Source organism: Salminus brasiliensis, chromosome 2, assembly GCF_030463535.1.
Source record: "Salminus brasiliensis chromosome 2, fSalBra1.hap2, whole genome shotgun sequence".
Taxonomy (NCBI): domain Eukaryota; kingdom Metazoa; phylum Chordata; class Actinopteri; order Characiformes; family Bryconidae; genus Salminus; species Salminus brasiliensis.
The window spans coordinates 55,234,442-55,253,170 of NC_132879.1; the positions used below are offsets into that span (position 1 = coordinate 55,234,442).

At 43.1% G+C, this 18,729-nt stretch overlaps 2 protein-coding genes across 3 annotated transcripts; one reads left to right on the forward strand and one right to left on the reverse strand.

Moving 5' to 3' along the window:
• Window positions 1-3,914: 3,914 nt before the first annotated feature.
• On the forward strand, window positions 3,915-6,572 carry ckap4 (cytoskeleton associated protein 4). The gene is made up of 2 exons (XM_072674001.1): window positions 3,915-4,329; window positions 5,139-6,572. The coding sequence occupies exons 1-2, from the start codon at window positions 4,012-4,014 to the stop codon at window positions 6,351-6,353; spliced, it is 1,533 nt and encodes a 510-aa protein (XP_072530102.1). The 5' UTR covers window positions 3,915-4,011; the 3' UTR covers window positions 6,354-6,572.
• A 2,401-nt stretch (window positions 6,573-8,973) lies between these two features.
• Window positions 8,974-18,245, reverse strand: ikbip (IKBKB interacting protein). Of its 2 annotated transcripts, none has more exons than XM_072673221.1 (3): window positions 17,830-18,245; window positions 16,368-16,485; window positions 8,974-9,874 (listed from the first exon to the last, which is right to left on the reverse strand). In XM_072673221.1, the coding sequence occupies exons 1-3, from the start codon at window positions 18,039-18,041 to the stop codon at window positions 9,062-9,064; spliced, it is 1,143 nt and encodes a 380-aa protein (XP_072529322.1). In that variant the 5' UTR covers window positions 18,042-18,245; the 3' UTR covers window positions 8,974-9,061. The 2 variants fall into 2 exon arrangements, with proteins under 2 accessions (XP_072529322.1, XP_072529321.1); XM_072673220.1 differs by lacking the exon at window positions 8,974-9,874 and adding an exon at window positions 11,912-13,874.
• Between the last annotated feature and the right edge of the window lie 484 nt (window positions 18,246-18,729).

The window sequence follows — 18,729 nt, forward strand, 5'->3', positions numbered from 1 at the left end:
GCTATTTATTTATTACATTCAATAAAATATATACATTAAACTGGTCATAAATCGCATATATTTTTATCAAATATATTTTTGCAATGTATGAAAGTTGCTAAAAAATTGTTGCAAATATGCTTTGAAAATATTTCTAAACATTTAGTGCTATTTATTTATTTATTAAACACAGTAAAATATCATAAAATGGTCATACATTGCTTATATTTTTTATCAAATATATTTTTGCAATGTATAAAAGATGCCAAAACATTTATGTTAATAATATGCTTTAAAATATTTCTAAACATTTAGAGCTATCTGATTACATACAATAAAATATCATAAATTGGTCATAAATTGCTTACATTTTTATCAAATATATTTTACAATGTATGAAAGTTGCCAAAAAATGTTACAAATAGGCTTTAAAATATTTCTAAACATGTTGTGCTATTTGATTACATACAATAAAATATTGCAAATATCGCAATATTGCATATATTTTAATCAAATATATTTTTGCAATATATGAAAGTTGCCTAAAAATATGTTGAGAATATGCTTTAAATATAGTTCTAAACATTTAGTGCTATTTGATTACATACAATAAAAAATACAGAAAATTGGTCATAAATTGCATATATTTTTAATTTTGAAAATACATTTGTTTTTCTTCTCTGTTGACAACATGTTTACACAATAAAATGTAAATTTTTTATTTTATATTAATCATATTTTTATTCTCTCACATTTATTTTAAATCTATTGGGATATGTGAGCCAATTTAACAGGGCAAACACAAAAAAACACAGTAAAAGTGCAATTGGATCATTCATGGATGATTTAGCTATGTCTTGTTTTTGAACTGAGAACTAAAAACAAAACAAATATTTCATTAAAAATATTTTTAAAATGTGGGCATTTCATTTACCCATTATATGTTTAACATACATAAAATATATGGAAGAAACCACTTTTTGGCTATTTTCATACATTCCAAAAATTTATTTGATAAATATATTTGAAATATTTATTTAAGGTGTTTATTTATTATTATTATTATTATTATTATTATTATTGTTGTAGATTAAGGTTTTATTTGGCACAATATCAGTAAGAAGGGTTTTAATTAGTAATGGCAACATTATTTTTACACATATATTAGAAACACTACACTGATTCTAGATAGGGCCGCCTTCAGGCCTTTGAGCTTCTGGTCCATGTTGATATGACTGTGTCACACAGTCCTGCAGATGTTTCAGGAACCTCCTGTTCTTCCACATCCCAAACATGTTCTACTGCATTCAGATCATTTTGCTGGGAAGGCCATTAAAGAGCACTGAACTCATTCTTATGGTAATGAAACCAGTTTGAGATGACCTCTGCTTTGTCACACGGGGCATCACCATGAGGGAAAAGCACTATATATATATATATATACAGCTCCAGAAAAATTGAAGAGACCACCCTACATGATCAGTGTCTCTGGTTTTATTGTTTATAGGCAGTGTGTTTAGAGCAATGAACATTTGTGCTGTATTTCATAAACCATGGTCAACATTTCCCCTAAATTCCAAATAAAAATATTTACTATATAGAGCATGTATTAATTTATTTGCAGAAATGACAACTGCTCAAAAACAGCTGCTTACATAATGTAAATAAATTATGATAATAATAATTATAATGTAAAGAAGTTATTATTCAGATTTAATCACAGTGCTAATATCTAAACTTTGAGAGCATTCAGAATCACTATGCTGAAATAATAACCTCAACAGCCAATCACAGCTCTCATGTCTCGGCTGGCTCTCCACTAGTCTTTCACATTGCTGTTGGGACTTTATGCCGTTCATACATGTAGAGATGCAAATTTAAGAAATAAAGTTTTTCCAGAGCTGTATATATATCAACAACAATTATTATTATTATTATATATTATATATATAATTATTTAAACATATATTATTATAATGGTTGTTAATAATAATAATAATAATAATAATAATAATAATAATAATAATAGCAATATGCCAATGTTATAGCATACAATTCAAGATCTGTAGTTTATTTAATGAACATTATAACTAAGGCCGAAGTTGTTCACTGATCCATTCATTCAGGTCTGTGGAAATGGCCAAGACCAGTTTGCACTGGATTGGAGGTTTGAGTCTCAGCCCCCTTCTCTTCAGTGCCACCTCAACATTATGTAATAATCTACCGACCATCTAAACTTCTACAAACAGCTGTGTTTCAAAGACCTTTGCAGTAATAAAATAATTTCTACTAAATAAGTTTGTCCAAGGGATATAATTCATCACACTGGTGTATAAGTACATACTCCCCTTAAAGGCTAAACGGCTTAGCTTACAGTATATGTAATATCAAAGCTTATCTGGTTTACATGGGTCTTCTCTATGATGTTCTTCTCACAGTTCCTCAGCAGTACCATCAGGAGGCTTGTGGCCTTCCAAAATGCCTTATTACTGTGCAGGCTTATTGCATTACTATTGCAACTACTACTGCATTTTTTATTTTTTACACATAAAATTATACAGGCATTAATAATAAACAGTTAATAACTGCTCATTTTTGCAACATACGGCACCAAAACAAAACTACACAATTGATAGGCCGTAGTTTTTTGGGGTTTTTTTGTGTGTGTGTGTGTGTGTTGTCTTATATACACACTTGATTAATATGTCATGGGAAGCACATGTTTTTACAGCAAATAATACCTAGGTTATGGTCTTGATATATATAATCTGACACAAATATTGCTTTATTTGAGCTTTGTTGACCAGTTTTCCCTGGTTAGGATTTTTTTCAGAATTTCATCAGATGAAACTTGGGACTTCCCTGCCCAGCACAGAGGTGGGGTGCACCAGAAACGCCCCTGGGAAGTGACTAGGTTGTTTTTTAGGACTGTTACTGTACATTTGGTGCTGATTTCTACGTGTTTTAGCTGAGTTTGTGAGGTTTGATGATTCAGAGCTCTCACTAAAGATGGTGCTGGAGCTCCATGTCCAGCCTGGGGAGAGTCTGGAGGGGCTGCAATTTGCCACGTCGAAGGGGAGGGGAGGGGAGAGGGGGAGGGGAGAGGGGGGAGGGAGGGGAGCTGAATACACACATGGTTGTGCGTCGGTGAATTTAGGCACCACATTTAATAAAGATGGCCCTATTTCTACACTTTACTAGCTCTACTGTTTTACAGCTACCACTCCTGGTCTACAGTAGCCCAAACATGAGCTAGCTAGCCACCGTCCAAGCCACTGTAATGAGTGGAGGAGACAGAGACACTGCACGACAACCTGGAAATACCTATAAACAGCAACTTAGGGCGGTGGAAATGATTTCTAGCTGACATTTTAGTGGATAAACTGAGCTATTATATTAAAAATATAGCTAGCTAGCTATATAGCTACATGCTCTGAGACTAGCCTGCTGTGTATGCTATAGCTAATTAGATTAATTATTGTTTTTTTTTTTAATGTTATCGTATTAATTAATGGCATCTGTTGCTTTTTAGCTGAATGTTTTTGTTGTTGTGTTCATGGGCTTTATTTTATATCGTCTTATATTCGAATTATGCGTAATTTAGCTAGCTAAAAAGTCGCAATTAATAGCATATAATATGTGTTAAAGGTTTTCACTGTTGTTAAGTGTAGTTTGTGTGTTTTTGCACGTTTTAATTAGCTAATAAACTTTATAATGGAGTTTATAATGGAGAGCTCGAACAAGACGAGCGCCGTTGTTATTTCTATTCCCGCCCGTTTTCCGGCAAGCCCCGCCCTCTGCCTTCGTGTATTGCTCAGTTGCGACGCCGTGCTACGCTGGGATTGGTTAACGGCGCATACCTAAGTCCGGGCTAAGCCAATCCCAACGCAGGAAGGCGGCACATGTTGGAATACGGGTGTGGAAAGAAATAACGCCACGCTCCCAGCGCCTCACCGCGTCCCTCCCAAACATCCACAGCCGAGGCTTGAGCTCGCAGCGCCCGCACACTTTTCCGAGGAGCCGGGAGCAGACATGGCAGCGAAAAACAGGAACAAAAACGCCACGGCGAGCGAGAAAAGCCCCACCAACCCCCAAGATGACGTGGCAAAGAAGAGCCCCAAAGTGAGCAAAGCGGACAGTACCCCGGTTCCGAGCTGCGGGTCCGGCTCAGGGAAGCTGCTGAAGTTTGTATCTGGACTGTGTTACTTGGTTCTGGTCGCTGGAGCGGGTTTCGCCTCGTTTTATCTCCAGCAAGTGCTAACAGAGGTCAACCGGATCAGCGCACGGAATGAAGAGTCCATGCAGAAGAGCGCAGCAGTGGTCCAGAAAGTTGAACAGGCACTTCTTCAGGTGGGTCAGTGCTAGGACTTCTTCAGACCACTCTGGGTTGAGGGCCCTGCTCGTTGGAGCTGGCAGTGGTTAAGATGCATTAACTGGGCCATCGTCTATGAATATGATGGAGAAGATGGTCAGATGTAGTTTTTTTTGCAGAGGAAATGGAGAAGGTGGTCGAAGGACCCCTCCCCCATTTGGTCTCTATGATGAGTTGGCAGAAGAAAAGTTGTATTCTAGGTTATTTCCAGGCCGTACCTTCTCAAGATGTGCTAGGAGAACATCTCTAAAGGTTTGGACTCTTGCAATCTTCACTGATCCATTCATTCAGGTCTGTGGAAATGGCCAAGACCAGTTTGCACTGGATTGGAGGTTCGAGTCTCAGCCCCCTTCTCTTCAGTGCCACCTCAACATTATGTAATAATCTACCGACCATCTAAACTTCTACAAATGGTGGTGTTTCAAAAACGTTTGCTTTTTAGATATGTTTGTCCAAGGGATATCATTGATCACACTGGTGTATGTGGACATACCACCCCCCTAAAGGCTTGGGTTGAGTCTGCATATTCTGTAGAACCATAATAACTCTAATAAAGATCCATTTAACGCTTAACTGGTTCTGCACCTGGTTAAATGGATCTTCTCTATGATGGAGAACGTATTTTATGACCTTTATAAATGTCTCAGAGAATGTCTTCGCTGAAAGTGTATGTAACCCCTCACCCCCGATATCTGGATGAACTCTAAGACCTGATGTAGCTGGGTCTTGAAGATGCTAAAATGTGGATTTATCAGTGATTAGGATCTACTTCTGCTTTTTTTCCTAGGTGAACTCCATGAAGTCTTCACTGGATAGCCTGGAGGCCTCAGTGGGACGTGCTCAGGTTGAGCTGGAAGCCACAAACCGGGCCGTACGCAAGGGAGAGACTGAGACCCGAAGGGTTGAGGAAGTTCTCCAGAAGCTTCAAAACGAAATCCTCCGCGACCTCTCCAACGGTATCCGGGAGGTGAAGGAGGCACGTGAGAACGACTTCTCCTCCCTGGAGCGTACCCTGGAGGACCGCTTGGCTGAGCTGAGCCGCTCCATCGCCGACAGCGTGGCGGAGTTCACTAGCGCTCAGGGCGAAGCCCAAGCCCAGCTCAGTGAACTCAAGGGCAGGCTGGAAGACCACAGTGACCCCAGTCTCCTCAAACATGAGCTCACATCCATTACCACCACTGTGGCAGACCTTCACACCGCCAATGAGGTCGCAGAGGGCAACATGGGTGTTCTCCGGGAGCAGATTGCATCAGTGAGGGCAGAGCTACAGACTAGGAACAAGGAAGTAGCATCCTTGTCGGAGGAGATCGAGTCAGTGAGGTCTCTGGTACAAAGCACAGCTGGATCGCTGAGGCAGGAAGTGTCCACAGCGCAGGCGAGCGTGCAGGGCATGGCTGACCGGATTCAGAGCCTGCAGGACGGGCAGGACCGGTCCAGCGAGAGCCTCCAGAGCCTGGAGACGGAGCTGAGAAGAGACCTAGCAAAGGCTGAGAAGACGAGCGACGATCTAGAGATCAGAATGAAGGCGGCGGAAGATAGCGCAGAAGCACTGGCGTCATCTACCACGGAGCAGGCAAGCAGACTCGAGGCCCTTCTTGCCAAATATGACTCATACGAGAGCTCATTGGCTGCTCAGGGCAGTGCGACCGAAAAGGCCGGTCGGGCCCAGAAGGAAGAGCTGGAGGTGTTGAAGAGTAGCGTGGTGGAGCTCCAGAACAGCATAGGCAGTTTGGATAACGCCTATGCCAGGATAGAGACAGTTGAGCAGAGGCTTGATGCTCTTGGAGATGAAGTGGCAGTGGAAGAACCAGTGTCACAAACTGAGGAATTGGAAAGCCATCAGGAGGAGGAGGTGGGAGAGGAGGCCACAGAGAACCAGGAATCAGTAAATGAGGAGGTAGTTGAGGAAGAGGCAGCAGCAGAAGAAGAAGAAGCTGAAGAGGAACCAGCTACTGAGAAAGAGGAGGTAGAAGAGGAGGCAGTTGAGGAGGAGAGGCAGTGAGTCAATGATCTTTAGTGTCATTCAGTAGAAAGAACAGGGATAAGATAAGCTGTAGGGAATAAAGTTGCTGGACTGTGAATCTGAAAAATACACTTTCTGCACTGTAGTTTCTTCCCCTTGAACTTTTTTTTAATGTTATACAGGACGTCTTCCAAACCCAACTGCAACATTTTGAATGTGTCATCATTTCTGTTTCCAATAAAATATTTAAAATATTAATCACTTGTTGAAACAGTTTCTAATGCTTCTTAAACTTAAACACTGATCAGCCATAATATTAACGCCACCTGACGAATATTGAGTAGGTCAAACATTGATGATCTTCATCTACAGCGAACAGTCAGTTCTTGAAGTTGGAGAAAAATGGGCTAGCATAAGAATCTGAGAGTCTTGGACTGTGATGTTCTAGACGACTGGGTCAGAACATCTCCAGAAGATCTCCAAAACATCAGGCAGGTCTGGGGGAGGTTTTCTGGTATGGGCTGGGTTGAAAAACATGTATACACCATGTTAACAGCCATAACGTTAACACCACTAACAATCAAGTAAAGGTAAAATATTGATGGTGGGATCTTCATCTGTCAAGGGATGGATCTACATATTAGGCAGCAACTAAACAATCCGTCCTTAAAGTTGGTAAAAATGGGTGAGCATACGAATTTGAACCACTTTGGCAAGAACCAGACTGTGATGTTCTAAATGACTGGGTCAGAACATTTCCAGAAGCTCTCCAAAACATCAGGTTGGTCTGGTGGGACTTTTATCTGGTATGCAGTTGTGAATACCAACCAAAAGTGCTTCAAGAAAACACCTGACCATTCAAATCATGGACTCCAGAAGACATGTGAAGGTATCTGGCAGCAGATCCCCACAGCAAGTCCTGGAAGTTGTAAGTTGGGGCCTTCATGAGCACCAATGAGCCTTAGGTGCTTTGTGCTGCCACATCAGACCTGACGATTCGAGACATGGACTCCACAAGACCTCCGAAGGTATCTAACTAACATTAGCAGCAGATCCCTACAGCAAGACCTGTAGATTGTGAGGTGGGCCCTCAATGAACATCAATGAGCCTAAGGTGCTTTCTTGGAGCACTTTTGGTTGGTACTGACATACCACTGCATACCAGTTTGGTCCCACCAGACCTACCTGATGTTTAGGAGATCTTCTGACCTAGTTGTCTAGAACATCACAGTTTGGTGCTTCAGATTTGTATGCTAGCCCATTTGACCAACTTTAAGGATGGACTGTTCACTTGCTGCCTAATATGTAGATCCTTCCCTTGACAGATGTAGATCCCACCATCAATATTTTACCTTTTCTTGATTGTTAGTGGTGTTAATGTTGTGGCTGTTAATATGGTGTATATGGTTTTTTTTTTAACCCAGCCCATACCAGAAAACCTCCCCCAGACCTGCCTGATGTTTTGGAGATCTTCTGACCCAGTCGTCTAGAACATCACAGTCTAGTTCTTGTCCAAGTGCCTCAGATTCTTGCACCATTTCACCAACTTCAAGAACTGACTGTAGATCCACCCGCTGGACAGATTCTGCCACTATAGATGAAGATGTTCAACCAATGTTTCTCACTTCACCCATCAGTGGTACTAATGTTATGGCTGACTGGTGCCTTAACGGCAGTTCTTGTTCAGTTTCCCTCACACTTCCTTGCACTAGGTGCTCATTATAGCTAGAGCTGGTTTTGCTGGTTGGTGTCCCAGTACTCCAACATGTCTGTTAAACTGGTCACACCCAGATTTGGACCAGTGTACCCGGTGTACAGCTGTCCTCCTGGAATGTGAGAGTGGCTGAGAGTTCATGGATGAGTGGGCTAAAATGCACAGGAACTCAACCTGACCGGACAGACGATAGTTACGACGGAAAGGGGAGGCATAACTTAGCATTTGAGTAGAAAAGCGACCTGAATCCACACGGTTTTGCTGTTCTGGGTGAAGACTCAAAGAAGCAGCCAAACCAGCCCCTGGCGAGCTTGCTGTGCTCAGGCACAGAACAATGTGCGGCATTTGCAGGCCCCTGTCTTACGTTAGCAGTGATGACAGACCGCTAGAATGTCCCACATAGCTTTGGATAATAGCTTCACACACATGGGGGTGGGGTGGGTGGGTTGTGATGATTAGCTGTTGGGGGTCCATTAGCTTGCAAAGCTCCAGACCGCTCCATTTCCTCAGAACGCAGCTAAGAGTAAATGGACATCAGTGTTTGGAAACAAGGGTAAACAGTTTCAGACCTTTTATTGATGATGTCCAGTGGAAACCCCGTGGCCTCAACCACCTAAAACTGCAGGCTTATCACCCTGTTATTAATCTCAGGACCTACTAACTGACATGAACTGTTCACTATCTACTATGAAACCTATACATGATATGACAAAAGTATTGGGACACCTGCTCATTGACTGTTTCTTATTAAATCGGGGGTATTAAAGAGTGTATCCTGCTTTTGTTGAAGTAACTGTCTCTACTGTCCAGGGACAAAGGCTTTTTAGTAGCATTGCTGTGAGTATTTGATCATCAGCTCAATGCATGAGGGGCTTTATATTGGTGGGGAAAACTGACAAGCTGTGTGTGTGCATTTGCACATCTGTGTCAACAATGGGAGCAACTTAAAGCAGCTGAATACATTTATTGGTTCAGAGTGTCCACAAACATTTGGACATACAGTGTATGTTTTATAAAAAAATCTACATAGTGGTCAGTTTGACCAGTCTGTCTGCATCAGTGTTTTGCTGAGGTCATGTTGAAGCTCCATGTCGCTGGAAACTGATCCCACCTCCAGCTTCTCCTGAGCTTGCTCGAGTTCTGCCCGGACAGTCATGAGCTTGGCTAAACGCTCCTTCATCTGCACAATGTCCTCCTCTCTTTTCATCACGTCCTCGGCCAGGTGGCCAATCCGGAAGGTCAGGTCAGCCAGCTGCGGCTCCAGCATGGCAAAGTCTCGCTTGATGCTGAACACTTTGGGCCTAAGGTCACTCGCGAAGGTCACCGTCCTGACCAGCTTGGCCCGGCCGCTCTCCAGAGCCAGAATGCGGTCAAAAAGTTTCTTGTCAGCCGCAGAAAACTCTGGAATGCGCTTACGGATTTTCTCCAGGCTTTGGCTGTTCTTCTCCGTGGAGGTTTTCAGACTGGAAATGCGGTCGATGCTAGCAGCAAGAACTTCACCAACACGCTTGACCATGTGCTTCTCAGCCTGAGTCACCTTGTCCTCCAACTGGCCAGTCCGGGTGAGGAGAGAGTCCACGTCACCCTCCAGGCCGCCCATGCGCCTCACGTCCGTTCGCACCGAGGCCACCTTGGCATTCACGTCACTGGAGATGGCAAAGGTGCGGTTCTCGATGCGCTGCACGGCCTCCAGGAGAGCCGCCATCTTCTCCTGCATCTGCTGCCGTCGCTCCGTCAGGCTAGAGGACCAGTCCTTCAGCTGGGACACCTCCTGCTCCAGCCTGCTCAAATGGGACAGGGGTGACCTCACCTCCTCGCTCTCCAGCAGCACCTGGACACCCTCACACTACAGCAGAGGAGAAGACAAACAGATAGTGAGGGACTAGTTTAGCCATGAAGGTTCTGGTCAGCTCTCATAATAAGGCTCATGCTCACCTTCTCCGGTCAACACCAGCGTTGGGTTGGTGTGCCATTCTAATGTGGGAAGAGTCTAGAACAGTGCGGTCAAAAGTGTGACCCATGGGGACTTTCAAAATTTGGCTTCACCTGGACTGTTCCTGAATATTCTCCTCTATTTACATTGTTCTAGATTGTCTGCCCATTACACTGTTCTAGAATACAATCCTCAATTAATACGGTTCTAGAATAGTCTCTATTGAAATTGTTTTTTTTAATGGTCTCCCACATTCACACTGTTCTAGAATGTTTTCCCACATTCAAACTGTTCTAGGATGTTCCCCTCTAATAATACTGTTCTAGAATACTATTCTCCATTAATATGTTCTAGAATAGTCTCTATTGAAAATGTTTTTGATGTTCTCCCACATTTACACTGTTCTAGAATGTTCTTTTACATTTACACTGTTCAAGCATCCTCTCAATTTACAGTGTTCTTTAACGTGGTTCTCCTATAATATTGTTCTAGAATGTTTTCCCACATTCACGCTGTTCTAGAATACTATCCTCCATTAATATTGTTCTCCCCATTTCACTGTTCTAGAACACTATCCTCAATTAATACTTTTCTAGAACACTATCCTCAATCAATACTGTTCTAGAATGTTCTCCCACATTCACACAGGTTCTAGAATACTATCCTCCATCAATATTGTTCTAAAATATTCTCCCACATTTACACTGTTCTAGAATACTATCCTTCATAAATACTGTTCTAGATTGTTCCCCCATTAAATTGTTCTACAGTACTATCCTCCATTAATATTGTTGTTGAATACTATCCTTCATTAATATTGTCCTAGACTGTTCTCCCCATTTCACTGTTCTAGAATACGATCCTCCATTAATACTGTTCTAGATTGTTCCATTACATTGTTCTAAAATACAATTCTCCATTAATACTGTTCTAGATTGCCCCCCGTTACATTGTTCTAGAACATTCACACTGTTCAAGCATCCTCTCAATTTACAGTGTTCTTTAATGTAGTCCTCTAATATTGTTCTAGAATGTTCTCGCACATTCACACTGTTCTAGAATGTTCTCCATCAACTGTTTCTAAACATCCTCTCGATGTCCTCCCCTCCTCTAGGACGTTCTCCCCATGCACACTGTTCTTGAGTATTCTCTTTCAGTCATATGGTTCTTCAATATTCTCCTCTGTTAACCTTGTTCTAGAACATCCTGTCCATTTATATAGCGTTCATGAATGTTCTCCCACATTCACACGGTTCTAGAATATTCTCCTCCAATAATGCGGCTCACGTTTTTTTTCTTCTGGACCGTTCTAAAGCTGGTGTTGGTTGTAGTTTAAGAACTCCAGCAGCACTGCTGCGCCTGACCCACTCGTACCAGCAGCGCAACACACACTACTAACACACTCGCCACCACTCTGTCAGTCAGGGTCACTGCAGGGCTGAGAATGACTGACCCTCCACCCAAATACTACAGTCTGCTCTGTGGTGGTCAGTCAGTCCAATGGTGGTCCTGACCATTGAAGGACAAACAGGGTGAAAGGAGGAGGCTGATAACAGAGTCTGCAGAGAAACAGCTGGATACAGTCTGGAAATATAGAACTACACAGTGCTCCTGTATGAGAAGTGGCCGGTCGGATCAATCAATGCCCGTCAGATCAATCAATTAGGTTAGTAACCTTATTTTTTTCTTTATTTATTGTAGTACAGGAAATATCTGCCACACGGCCGGTCAGTTCAGTTGGCATCATACAGACCTTTACTAACTAACAAACAGGCATCAGCTGCAGACGAGACGTCTACCACATTTAGGGCCTCAGTAGGTCTCCAAATGACTAACACCCTTATTCTGACTTCCCTATTGATCACTGTGGTCTGAATCTGTACATGAAGGACCCCACAATAAAACACTCCCACACCTCTGAGATGTATTTCCTTTATTACAAAAACAAAGATCTGACATTTTTGACTGTACACATCCCGCCTCATTTGTCTTTCTCCGACATTAAATATGCACTAATAGTGCTATACAATGAGCGAGTCAAAGCCACACTGGCTTACACAAATCTGATGCATCCTAAAGCAGCTCATACTATTTACTGTACACCTGTTTAGAGGATAATGCAAAATTAAATAGGTGTGTATAAAAAATGTAAGATTGAATCCATGTGCAAACTGAACACTGTGGCCTATTTTAGGTTGTAGGATCACGATGAGGCACATCAGTGCATTTTTGTGATACATTCATAATGTACAAAAAATATATAATAAAAACGCCTAACTGGACCCTCTTAAATTAATGTAGTGATATGAAGTACATAAAATGCTATATAGCATTTTATGTATATATATATACAAATGAGACTACTGATGAACTGTGTCTGTACCAACTTCAATCAAACCTCTGTTTGGACCTATGGTTCCAGGTTCAAGTATTATGATTTTACCTTTTTCCCGTTCTGCCAATCCCATCATCACACAAGCTCCAACACTGGTAGCACTGAACTTGGACACGCCGATCAGCCATAACTTTAGCACCACTGACAGGTGAAGAGAAAAATACCATATATATCTACACTGGCTTCATCGGTCAAGTGGTGGATCTCCACATAAAGAACAGTCTGTTCCTGAAGATGATCCTGGTGTTAAAAGCAGGAAAGGCTAGGCTACGCTAAATGGAGCAGAGGTCAGACTGTGATGTTCTAGATGACTGGGTAATTAGACATCTCCAAAACATCAGGCGTCAGGTCTTGTGGGGTGTTTCTGGTAATGCAGTGGTCAGTACATCCCAAAAGTGCTCCATGGAAGGATAACCAGGGTCATGGGCACCTAGGGCTCACTGATGTGACCCACCTTAAAGGATCTGCTGCTAATGTCTTGGTGCTAGATGCTTTGATGGCACAAGGAGACGGGACAGAGGGGGCTTACACAATATTAGGCAGATGGTACTAATGTTATGGCTGTATTGAAGAAATAAATCAGAGCAATTCTTTTAGTTCAGTCGTGGGATTCTCCTCATCGCCTGTATTCTGACCTTCACTATGATCCAGTTCAGACCTGAGAAATGCATTCTTCTCCAAGACCTTCAAAGCATCAGCAAATCTGTCCTCCTCATAGTCCTTCCCTTCACCTGGCTGATGTTCCTCTCCCTGCAGGTGATTAAGCTCCTTCATGGCTTCCAGCATAACTTCAAGCTCACTGCTGACCTTCATCACACTGTTGTCCACCTGCAGGTCGTCGAGGGCCTGTCTGAGCTCCAGGATTTCAGCCAGGGCTTTGAGCATGCTGTCCTCCGTGCCCAGCACCTGCAAGGTCAGCTCCTCTATCCTCCTCTCCGTGCTGCTCAGGTCCGCTCCTAACCTCAGAATGGACCTCACTGCGTCCTCCACTGTGGGCAACTGGGCCTCACACTCTTTAGCCCTGGGTTCCGTCTCTTCCAGCTTCTCCTGAAGCTCTGCATCATTTCTGGACAGCTGTTTCAGCTGCTCCTGAAGTCTGCCCACCTGTCCGGTGTTCCAGTCCAGCTGGTTCTGGACTCGCTTTGCGTCCTCCTCCTCCGTGCGCTCCAGCAGGCGAGCGTTTCTCCTCGTGCCGTCCTCCACCTCCTCCAGCCGCTCCGCCAGTGCTCGCAGGCGGCCCTCCGCGTCGTTCACGCGCTCCGTCACGCGGCCATGAACAGACCGGGACTCGGACCTCAGAGCGGCCAGCTCGTCCGTTACAGCCCCCAACCCGACCTGCCACGCTTCGGTCACGTTCAGGAAACGGTCGTTCACCTTCTGGAGGCGGAGTGAAGATGCGCCCTGGTCTTCCTGCATCGCCATTATAGTGGCACTGAGAGAAGCGATGTCGTTTTCCAGTCTGGTTACAGCGCTGACGGAGAAAAGCGTCCCCTTCAGATGGTCCTCTGAGGCCTCCAGCTGCACCCATAACAAAAGAGAGGGTGGTTTTCGCTGTGGCTCTGCTGTGTCTCTTACATTCACATAGACACGGCACTGTGCATGCCAATACACATACCATAATACTGAATATTAATAACATCAGCCTGGACATGGAATAAAGGGGTGACTCTGATCCTCTACAGTGGTGATGATGGCCACTGATGACCTCTAAAACTTTGCTGGCTTTTCTGTGTGGCTATCGGTGTTCGTTAGCTCTGCTGTGTTCGGATACTCACTGCACTGGGCTGAACAAGGTACTCTTGAGAGGCTTTAAGGGCGAGCTCAAGCTCCATAGTTCCATCTAGAAGGTAAACAAGGAACGGCAGCATCCTGTGACCGTAAGCCTCACATAAAGCTGCTGTAAACCTTCATTCGTGAATATGATCTGATCGGCTCTCAGAATCCTCTTAAGATATTAGACGAATATCGTCTGATCGGCATTCAGATATTTTGACTGAGAATTGTCCGCTCCCGATACATAGCTGATCGATTTTTCCAGAGATTTTATTCAAGATATTTGACCAAATTTGAAGATTTTAGTGCAAATTTTTATTTTTTTTATTTCTATTTTTCTGCCTCTTGCTGCATTGGTCTCTTTGATATTGAGCTTTTGAGTTTTGACCCACCCCTATCTAACAAGCTTTTAGGATACCCACCTAAACCGTACTAGTCTGAATGCTAAAATCATCCATGTCCTTGATTTTTCCTTAGAACCGACGCACCCAGACCACAGATTTAACAGAGGCAGTATTAGGGTGCTTTCATACCTTCTTTGGTTGGATCAAAGGAGGTGGTCTCAGTCTGGATCAAATTCAACCATGGTTGGGTTCGTTTGCACTTTCTGGGGTGGTTCAGACTTTCGGACCAAGGCTAGTAGCAGTATGGCCACAGCAGACTACGGCTGGAGATTCCTGCATCTACTGTAACTGTAGATTAGCCCTTATTTATCAACAGGACTTGAAGGAATCAGAGGGTAATGTGAGGGCACTTGAAGGGAGTCGGATTCTGGTAGGGAGGCAGCATTCGGCACAACACCTGGGAAGGCAACTCGCTGAATTGTTAACACGCCGGTGTGAGATACACACCCTTCTAGAGACCAGTTTGTGAAGTGCAGGCCACGCTTGCTTGGGCTGAGAAATTTGGGCTGGAGTTCTGGGGGGCTTTGAGCTAATGGGAGCTGAAGTCAGACACCCCCCCCCCCCTTTAATTTGAGTCACGAGAAGAAGAAGGGAGAGAAGCGATTTACTAGTGCATAGTAATGGAGAGCTGGACGATATTTACAATATTTAACGATATTTTTTTGTATTTACGATATGTATCACAATATTTCGTTATGTAGACAAAATGCACCAACTCTCCCACACTGAGTACCTTGTTTTCTACTCAAAATTAGCTCATGAAAGCATATTGTGAATGATAAAATGCATCACAATACAATAAAATATCGTCATATTGCCCAGCTCTACATAACTCCTTTTAATCTCAGAGAGAGGGAGATGAAACCAGCATAGGCGACGATGTCTGGGCGTAGCAAAAACGTGTGAAACGCCCTTAATTTCGCTTATTTAGCATTACAAATGAAATGGAACTGCTGGAATTCCCCTTTTGAGTCTAGTATCAGACTGAAAGGTCTTTGTGGACCAGGTTTAGATGTTATCTAGGCCCCAGAAACTGGTCCCATACAAACACCTATCAATCGTATTTAGAACAGCCCTCTTGTCCCGTGGGTTTCTGGAAGGGCAGTTACTTAGGAAGGTGCAGCAATCTACAAATTTGGACAGACGGCTAATCCAGCTAATCAAGTTTTCCAGACAATGCAGTAGTTTAGAGCTGGAGGCAAACTCCACCCTACCTTCCCAATCACTGAACACAGACAGCATATTAGCAATGCTTTTCTGCTCCAGGACAAGCCCAGGCAGCCCAGTGCTCCTGTGAATCACCCTCCTGAAGATGTTAGGTCCAGCCCTAATCTAATCCTTGCTAGTCTTGATTCATCTTGTTCTCCAGGACAAATCAGACCAGACACACATCAGTGAAAGAATGGGAGGTTCTAGTCAGTTGGTGAAATTTAGACCTTCCCTCCTAGATCTTCCTCCATCAGCTGTGAGTGGTGTTATTATTGAACAGTGGAAGAGTTTAGGAGGAACAGCTCACAGAGAGCAGCTCAGTGTCCACCGAGTGTCTGTCAGACTACGTAAAGTTACAGAGCGGGGTCAGGGCCAAGCGCTGAGCTCCTCAGAGCAGAGTGCAGAAAAGCCTCCAACTGACTCAGTAACTGCAGCAGAGCTCCAGACCTGCTGCTGCTGGTAGAGCTGAGAGTAAAGGAGGACCAGCTCTATAATAATGCCTATGGGTTTAGAATGGGAGGTCATTAGAGCTCCTGTAGGTGGAACGTGTAGGTGTCCCAATACTTTTGTCCAGATAGTGTAGGTGTAGTGTTAAGCATTCGCACGTCTAAAACCTGATACCAACCTTTTTGGAAACTGCACCCAGTCGTTCTTCTAGCACCAGGAGATCGGCTGCCTTTTCATATAAGCGTCTGTATTTCTCCTCCACTTCATTAAACCTGGCGTTCTGCTGAACAACCACCCTGAAAAACAACAGATCATGAAGATCAGGTAGGGGTAGAGCAGTGCAGTGCAGTCAAATTTCATTAATTTAGAAACGAATTCCTTTTTTCTGTTTAATTTTATGATGAATTATTTGTGCATGAGTATTTTTCTGTATTGTGCTCTTGTAATTAACCTTATTTGTCTTGTAATCTCATAAAGAATATTTAGTGACAATTTATGCTTCTTAGGAAAACACATTTATTATCCCAACAAAAAAAAAATATCTCAAGAGAAGACAAAATTGGTCATCCTGACATGTTAAGATAAAAATAAATCATCTAAAAAACATTTTATCTTGAAATAACTAATATATTTTCCTGGGAAAATGTGTGATCTTGAAATAACAAGAAAAATAAGTTATCTTGAGAAAATGTGCTATTCTGAAATAGCAAAAAAAAATGTTAAGAAAATGTGTTGAGAAAATTAATGTGGTGTTATCTTGAGAAAATGTGTTCCCCTGAGTTAACAAGAAAAATAAAATGGTATCTTGAGAAAACATTATTGAGTCAACAAGAAAAATAAGATATCTTAAGAAAAAATAAATATCTTGTAATATCTGAATCCGTTACTACGTGATTAAGTTATATGTCCAAATGTTTGTGGACACCCCTTTAATGAATGAATGAATGAATCAATGCATGCAGCTAATTTATGTTGCACCCACTGCTGACACAGATGTGCAAATCTTGAGAAAATGTGTTCCCCTGAGTTAACAAGAAAAATAAAATGGTATCTTGAGAAAACACTATTGAGTCAACAAGGAAAATAAGATATCTAAAGAAAAAATATTATCTTGAGACAAGAAAAATCAACTTTCTTGAGATAAGAAAAAATAGGTTATCTTGAGAAAATGTGTTGAGACAAAACATGTGATGTAATCTTGAGATAATACATTAACTTAAGAAAAATAAGTGATTGAGAAAACATTTTGAGAAAAATAAAATGAGATCTTGAGAAAATGTCATCCTGAAACAACAAAAGAAAATTATCTTGAGATAACAAGAAAAACTGGCTGTGATCACGAGATAACGGTACAGCAAATCTAACGAATAAATGGCCTTTCTGGAGATTTGTGAGGGGTCAGAACTCCTCTCTGGGTTCTGGTGGTCCTACGAACCAACAGTGCAGCAGAACCGAGCTGAGGAGGAGAGGCTGGCTGAACTGGCTGAAGCTCCACAGCAGATCCAGAAGTGGTTCAGAGAAGCTCCTGTTTCCTCAGGCTGCTCAGAGTCCAGTTTTGCCCAATTTCCACCCCATTTCCAGTCTAGCCTGGGCTTAGAGTCCCCCATCCATCCATCCATCTCTAAACCAGCCAAACTCACCATGCGAGCAGACAGCAGGCGCCCAGACACAGAAGGCTCGCCGTGGTCTTCAGGTCTACTGCTGAACGCCGGCCAGGAGCTTCTCCAGCAGGCAGAGCCGCTCCATCCTCCCTCCCCTCGGCCCTGCAGCTCGGTTTGGGTGTCCCGTTAGTTCCCCCGTCCTGAGAGAGAGCAGTCTTCCCCCTCCTGTGCTTTACTTCACTGCTCGGCATTTCTGCTGTCCTGAGAAACTCCCAGGACTTCGAGGAACGCTGGCTTCCCTCTGCTCTCGAGGAATAGCTCTGGTGTCTTTATGGAGACTCGCAGTTCTAGATAACAACTTCTACATCTAAAAACTTCTACATCTGCAGTTTTTTCCCCACCCAAGGTTTCCCCACATATCTGGGAGAACCGCCACGTAGCGAGCTGAGCTCCACTCAACCACCGCGGCCTGCAGTTCCTCCGCCCAACGCTAGGGGGAAGCACGCTCAGGGTTGGGAGTGTCAACACTGGGCCCATTGTTCCGGTGCTCTGTCGATTAGTGCTACCCTGCCAAATAATGTCCTACCACAGCCTTTTTAATACATACACCTGCCTAAATAAACCTGTATGCATTATTAACCTGATTAAGTTACATGTCCAAATGTTTGTGGACACCCCTTTAATGAATGAATGAATCAATGAATCAATCAATCAATCAATGCATGCAGCTACTTTACGTTGCACCCATTGCTGACACAGGTGTGCAAATACACACACACACACACCTTAGGAGGACTGCCAATAGACCAGATAGTAAACATCATGTGGGCTAGTAGAGGGGTATAAAGCCCCCCCACCCCACGGCATAGAACTGTGTTCTCTGGAATGATGGATGGTGGTGCTCACCAAAACAATCAAATCCTCACAGCAATGCTCCAA

Bases quoted from the DNA above. Each gene is read 5' to 3' on its own strand.
- ckap4 (XM_072674001.1), top strand. From the start codon at position 4,012: ATGGCAGCGAAAAACAGGAACAAAAACGCCACGGCGAGCGAGAAAAGC. The intron at 4,330-5,138 runs GTGGGTCAGTGC...TTTTTTTCCTAG, and splicing joins TTGAACAGGCACTTCTTCAG to GTGAACTCCATGAAGTCTTC.
- ikbip (XM_072673220.1), bottom strand. From the start codon at position 18,041: ATGCCGAGCAGTGAAGTAAAGCACAGGAGGGGGAAGACTGCTCTCTCT. The intron at 16,486-17,829 runs GTGAGTTTGGCT...GTTGTTTTTCAG, and splicing joins GCCTGCTGTCTGCTCGCATG to GGTGGTTGTTCAGCAGAACG. The intron at 13,875-16,367 runs GTTGGTATCAGG...TTATGGGTGCAG, and splicing joins TGGGTGCAGTTTCCAAAAAG to CTGGAGGCCTCAGAGGACCA.